We start from the raw sequence: 5709 nt of genomic DNA on the forward strand, positions 1-5709 counted from the left end.
AGCGGAGTCCTTTTTGTACTGGTATGGTGTGGTGGCCTTGGAAGGTTCCTTCTCGGATTACGTCTCGTCATCATTGGATTATGGTTAAGATTATTAGGATAAATCCTAGAATTAATAATAATGGTTTATGAAAGTGAAATCAGATAGCTAGGCCAGATGTTATTAGTAATGCGGCTATAGCTCCTGTTAATGGTCATGGGCTTTGATCTACTATATGATATGGATGTGCTTGGTGTGCCATTAAATGTTTTCTTGTAAATAAAGGCTTAATAAGAGTACAAATACGTAAGCTTGGATTATTGCTACGGCTACTTCTAGTATAGTTAATAAGAACAAAATTAGTGATGTTAGTAAAGCTACTGTTGGTATTACATTAATCAATGTGAATGCTGCAGTTGCAATTAATTGTATGAGCAGGTGCCCAGCTGTTAAGTTTGCAGTTAGTCGGACTCCTAGTGCTAGTGGTCGGATAAATAAACTAATTGTTTCAATGAAAATTAGAATTGGTACTAGTAAGGTTGGTGTTCCTTCTGGAAGTAAATGGGCTAGTGAAGAGGTTGGTTGATTTAATAGTCCAATTAGAACTGTGGTTAATCATAAAGGGATAGCGAATGCTATATTTAATGATAGTTGTGTTGTTGGGGTAAATGTATATGGAAGAAGTCCTAATAAATTTATTGTAATTAAGAATAATATTAATGCTATAAGGATTATAGCTCATTTATGTCCATTTAAATTAATAGGTTGTATTAATTGATATGTAAATCGGTTAATAAATCATTCTTGTAAGGTCATAAGTCGGTTATTAATTCAACGATTTGATGAATTTAATAATGTTATTCATGGAATTATAATTGCTAGGGCAATTAGTGGAATTCCTATTAATGAGGGGCTTAAGAATTGGTTAAAAAAGGTTAGGGTCATGGTCAGTATCAAGATTTTGGTTTAGGTTTTTTTGTATTTTCAAGCTTAGGATACTTAATAAATAGGTGATTTATTACTTTTTGTGTTATAATTGTTAGGAAAAATAGTCATGAAAATAAGAAGATTAAGAACCATGGATTTGGGTTTAATTGTGGCATATCATTAAGGGTGGTAGGAGGTCACCATTATTTAGCTTAAAAGGCTAATGCTATAATCCTATTTTAGCTTCTTAATGAAGATTCTTCTAGTATTAATGAAGATCAGTTTTCGAAATGTTCAAGTGGGACTGATTCAACTACAATTGGTATGAAAGTATGGTTAGCGCCACAGATTTCTGAACATTGTCCGTAGAAAATACCTGGTCGTGAAATAATGAAGGCAGTTTGATTTAAACGTCCTGGTACTGCATCTATTTTAATTCCTAGTGCGGGTACTGCTCATGAGTGTAAAACATCTTCGGCAGTGATGAGTATTCGGATTGGGGATTCTATTGGTACTACTATTCGGTGATCCGTTTCTAGGAGGCGGAACTGACCTGGGTTAAGGTCTTCTGTTTGGATTATGTATGAGTCAAATTCTAAATTTTCATAATCTGTATATTCGTAGCTTCAATATCATTGATGTCCTAGGGCTTTAATTGTAATATGTGGATCATTAATTTCGTCTATTAAGTATAAAATTCGTAATGATGGTAGGGCAATTAAGATTAGGATAACTGCTGGTAAAATTGTTCATACAATTTCAATTTCTTGTGAGTCTAAAATGTATTTATTAGTAAGTTTGGTAGATACTATTGCTAAAATAATATAGAGAACGAGTGAGCTAATTAAGAAAACGATTATTAATGTGTGGTCGTGGAAGTGGAGGAGTTCTTCTATTACTGGAGATGCTGCGTCTTGGAATCCTAATTGTGAAGGGTGTGCCATTATAAGATTTGTGGGGTTTTAACCCACAGTTTTACCTTGACAAGGTAATGTGTTACTATTATACTAAAATCTTGAAGAAAGTGACAGAGTGGTGATGTGATTGGCTTGAAACCAATATATGGGGGTTCAATTCCTTCCTTTCTTGTATTAATACATAGGACGTTGGATTTGAACAAATGGTGGTTCTTCAAAGGTATGATTAGGTGGTGGACAGCCGTGAAGTCATTCTACATTTGTATGTGGTAAATCAATAGTTAATACTTCACGTTTTGAGGCGAATGCTTCTCATAAAATGTATAGGAGTATAATTACGGCAACTAGGGAAATTATTGAGCCGATGGATGATACAACATTTCAGAGGGTATAAGCATCTGGATAATCTGAGTAGCGACGTGGTATTCCGGCTAAACCAAGAAAATGTTGTGGGAAAAATGTTAGGTTTACTCCAATAAATATTACTAGAAATTGTATTTTAGTTCAGGTTGAATTGAGTGTATACCCGGAAATTAGGGGGAATCAGTGAATGAATCCTGCTATAATTGCAAATACCGCTCCTATTGATAGGACGTAATGAAAGTGTGCTACAACATAGTATGTATCATGTAAAACAATATCAAGTGATGAATTAGCTAGAACAATTCCTGTTAAACCACCAATAGTAAATAGGAAGATAAATCCTAATGCTCATAGAAGGGGTGTTTCTCATTTAATAGATCCTCCATGGAGTGTTGCTAATCAGCTAAATACTTTAACTCCAGTGGGAATGGCAATGATTATGGTGGCTGAAGTAAAGTAGGCACGGGTATCAACGTCTATTCCAGCGGTAAATATATGATGGGCTCATACAATAAAACCAAGTAGTCCAATTGCTATTATTGCTCAAACTATTCCTATATAACCGAATGGTTCTTTTTTTCCGGAATAGTAAGCGACTACGTGTGAGATTATACCAAATCCTGGTAAAATTAAGATGTAAACTTCTGGGTGGCCAAAAAATCAGAATAGATGTTGATATAAGATTGGATCACCACCTCCTGCTGGATCAAAAAAGGTTGTATTAAGATTTCGGTCTGTTAATAATATAGTAATACCTGCTGCTAAGACTGGTAAAGATAAGAGTAATAGAATTGTGGTTACAAGTAATGATCATACGAAAAGGGGTGTTTGGTATTGTGTAATTGATGGGGATTTTATATTAATAATTGTGGTAATAAAATTAATGGATGCTAAGATAGATGAAATTCCAGCTAAATGTAATGAGAAAATTGTTAAATCAACTGATGCTCCTGCATGGGCGAGATTACCAGCAAGAGGGGGATAAACTGTTCAGCCGGTGCCAGCGCCGGCTTCTACTCCTGCAGAAGCTAGTAGTAATAAAAAGGATGGGGGAAGTAATCAGAAACTTATATTATTTAATCGTGGAAAAGCTATGTCTGGGGCTCCAATTATTAGTGGGGTTAATCAGTTGCCAAATCCACCAATTATAATTGGTATAACCATAAAAAAGATTATAACAAAGGCATGAGCAGTAACAATTACATTATAGATTTGATCATCACCCAGTAAAGTACCTGGTTGGCTCAATTCGGTTCGAATTAATAGGCTCAAACCAGTTCCCACTATTCCTGCTCAAGCACCGAAGATCAAGTATAGGGTGCCAATATCTTTATGATTTGTAGAGAATAATCAGCGATTAATTGCCACAGGTAAGATGGCCGAGTTTAAAGCAGCGGATTGTAGCTCCGTAGAGAGAGGTATAAATCCTCTTCTTATCAGAATAGTCTTGTAGTATAAATGTTTACAGACGATTGCAAATCGTGAAAAGGAGAGAGATCTCCCGGGGCTTCTCCCGCCTTTGCCCCTTACGGCGGGAGAAGCTGGATAGATGTTCGTAGGATTGAACGCTTAGCTGTTAACTAAGAATTTATAGGATCGAGGCCTGTCTATCTAGTAAGGTTTTAGCTTAATTAAAGTGTCTGGGTTGCATTCAGAAGATGTGAGATAAAGTCTTGCAAATCTTAAATCAGAAGTTAAGAGGGTTTCACTTTTATTTAAAGCTTTGAAGGCTTTTGGTTTTGTTAACCTAAACTTCTTATTATAGGGTTAGTATAAATATTATGGGGGTTAATGGTAGAAGTATAATTGATATTATTGTGGATAAAGTTAGTAATGTGTTTGGTTTGGATGTAGGTGATTGTCATGTTGATGTTGATAAAGTTAGGTTGGGGGAGATGGTTAATGTGATTATATAACATAATCGTAAGTAGAAGAATAGGCTTAATAATGTTGCTAAAGTTATGATAGTGGTTGTAAATATTATGTTTTGTTTAGTTAATTCTTCAATAATTAATCATTTTGGTATAAAGCCGGATAGGGGAGGTAATCCTCCTAATGATAGGAGAGAGGTAAGGAAAATTGGTGTGATTAGTTGTGTTTTTATTCCAGATGGTGCGATGGATTCAATTTTTGTGGAGTTAATATATATTAATATTAAGAATATGGAGGAGGTTATAATCAAATAGATAATTAGATTTAATATTATGAGGTTAGGTATGTAGTGTAAAATAGATATTATCCATCCTAGATGTGCGATTGATGAATAGGCTAGGATTTTTCGTAGTTGTGTTTGGTTTAGTCCTCCTCATCCTCCTACAACGATTGATGTTAATCCAAGAATTGTTAATAAATGTGGGTTGAGTGTTTGGTGTAATTGAAATAGGATTGCTAATGGTGCAAGTTTTTGTCATGTTGCTAGAATTATACCTGTTGGTAAATTAATTCCTTGTATTACTTCTGGTAGTCAGAAGTGTATTGGTGCTAGTCCTAGTTTTAGGGCTAGGGCTAATGTAATAAATATTGTTGTTGTTTGGTTTGTTATTTGGGTTAGTTCTCATTGTCCAGTCAGTCATGCATTGATGGTTCCTCCAAATAGGAGTATTGCAGAGGCTGTGGCTTGTGTGATGAAGTATTTGGTGGAGGCTTCTACTGCTCGTGGGTGGTGTTTATAAATTATTAATGGAATGATGGCTATGGTATTAATTTCAAGGCCTATTCAGATTAATAATCAATTTGTTATTGTGAATGTTATTAGGGTTCCTATGATTAGGCTAAGGATAAGGATTAGTAGGATAAATGGATTCATTAGTAGAGGAAGGATTTTAACCAACATGGTTGGGGTATGGGCCCAAAAGCTTATTTAGCTGACTTTACTTAGTGGATAGTATAATGAAGTACTTAGGGTTTTGATCTCTAAGGTATAGGTTCAAGTCCTATTTCTCTAGGAAGGGGAATGATTTTAACATTCATGATTTACTCTATCAAAGTAACCCTTTAGTTCAGGCACTCTTCCTTTTGTTTATGTTAGTGGTGGTAGGCTTGCTATGGCGATTGGAAATGAAATATGTCATATGATAAGTGCTAGTGTTAATGGTAAAAAATTTTTTCATACTAAATGTATGAGTTGGTCATATCGAAATCGTGGATATGAGGCTCGGATTCATAGAAAAAGAATGGTTAATAGGGCTGTCTTGATTATTAGGCTGAAGGTGGTAAGTTCTGGTATTATTATATTATATGATGTTCCTATAAATAGGATAATTGATAATGTATTTATTATTAAAATGTTTGAGTATTCTGCTAGGAAGAATAAGGCGAATGGTCCTGCAGCGTATTCAATGTTGAAGCCTGAGACTAGTTCTGATTCACCTTCAGTAAGGTCGAAAGGAGCTCGGTTAGTTTCTGCTAATGTTGAGATATATCATATTATGGCTAATGGTCAGGTTGGTAGAATTAATCAGGTACTTTCTTGAGTTAAATTAAATGTATGTAGGGTAAAGCCTCCTGTTATGATAATAAGGGA

At 34.9% G+C, this 5709-nt stretch overlaps 1 protein-coding gene across 1 annotated transcript; it reads right to left on the minus strand.

The window, feature by feature from the left end:
- Nucleotides 1–1921: 1921 nt before the first annotated feature.
- Nucleotides 1922–4902, minus strand: LOC138751161 (NADH-ubiquinone oxidoreductase chain 2-like; the record flags this gene model as incomplete). The annotated part of the gene is given in 1 exon segment (XM_069913215.1): nucleotides 1922–4902. A coding segment is annotated over 1 exon segment (702 nt), but the record flags the coding sequence as incomplete, so codon positions are not given.
- Nucleotides 4903–5709: the final 807 nt, after the last annotated feature.

Source organism: Narcine bancroftii, unplaced genomic scaffold (genome assembly GCF_036971445.1).
Source record: "Narcine bancroftii isolate sNarBan1 unplaced genomic scaffold, sNarBan1.hap1 Scaffold_771, whole genome shotgun sequence".
Lineage (NCBI taxonomy): Eukaryota > Metazoa > Chordata > Chondrichthyes > Torpediniformes > Narcinidae > Narcine > Narcine bancroftii.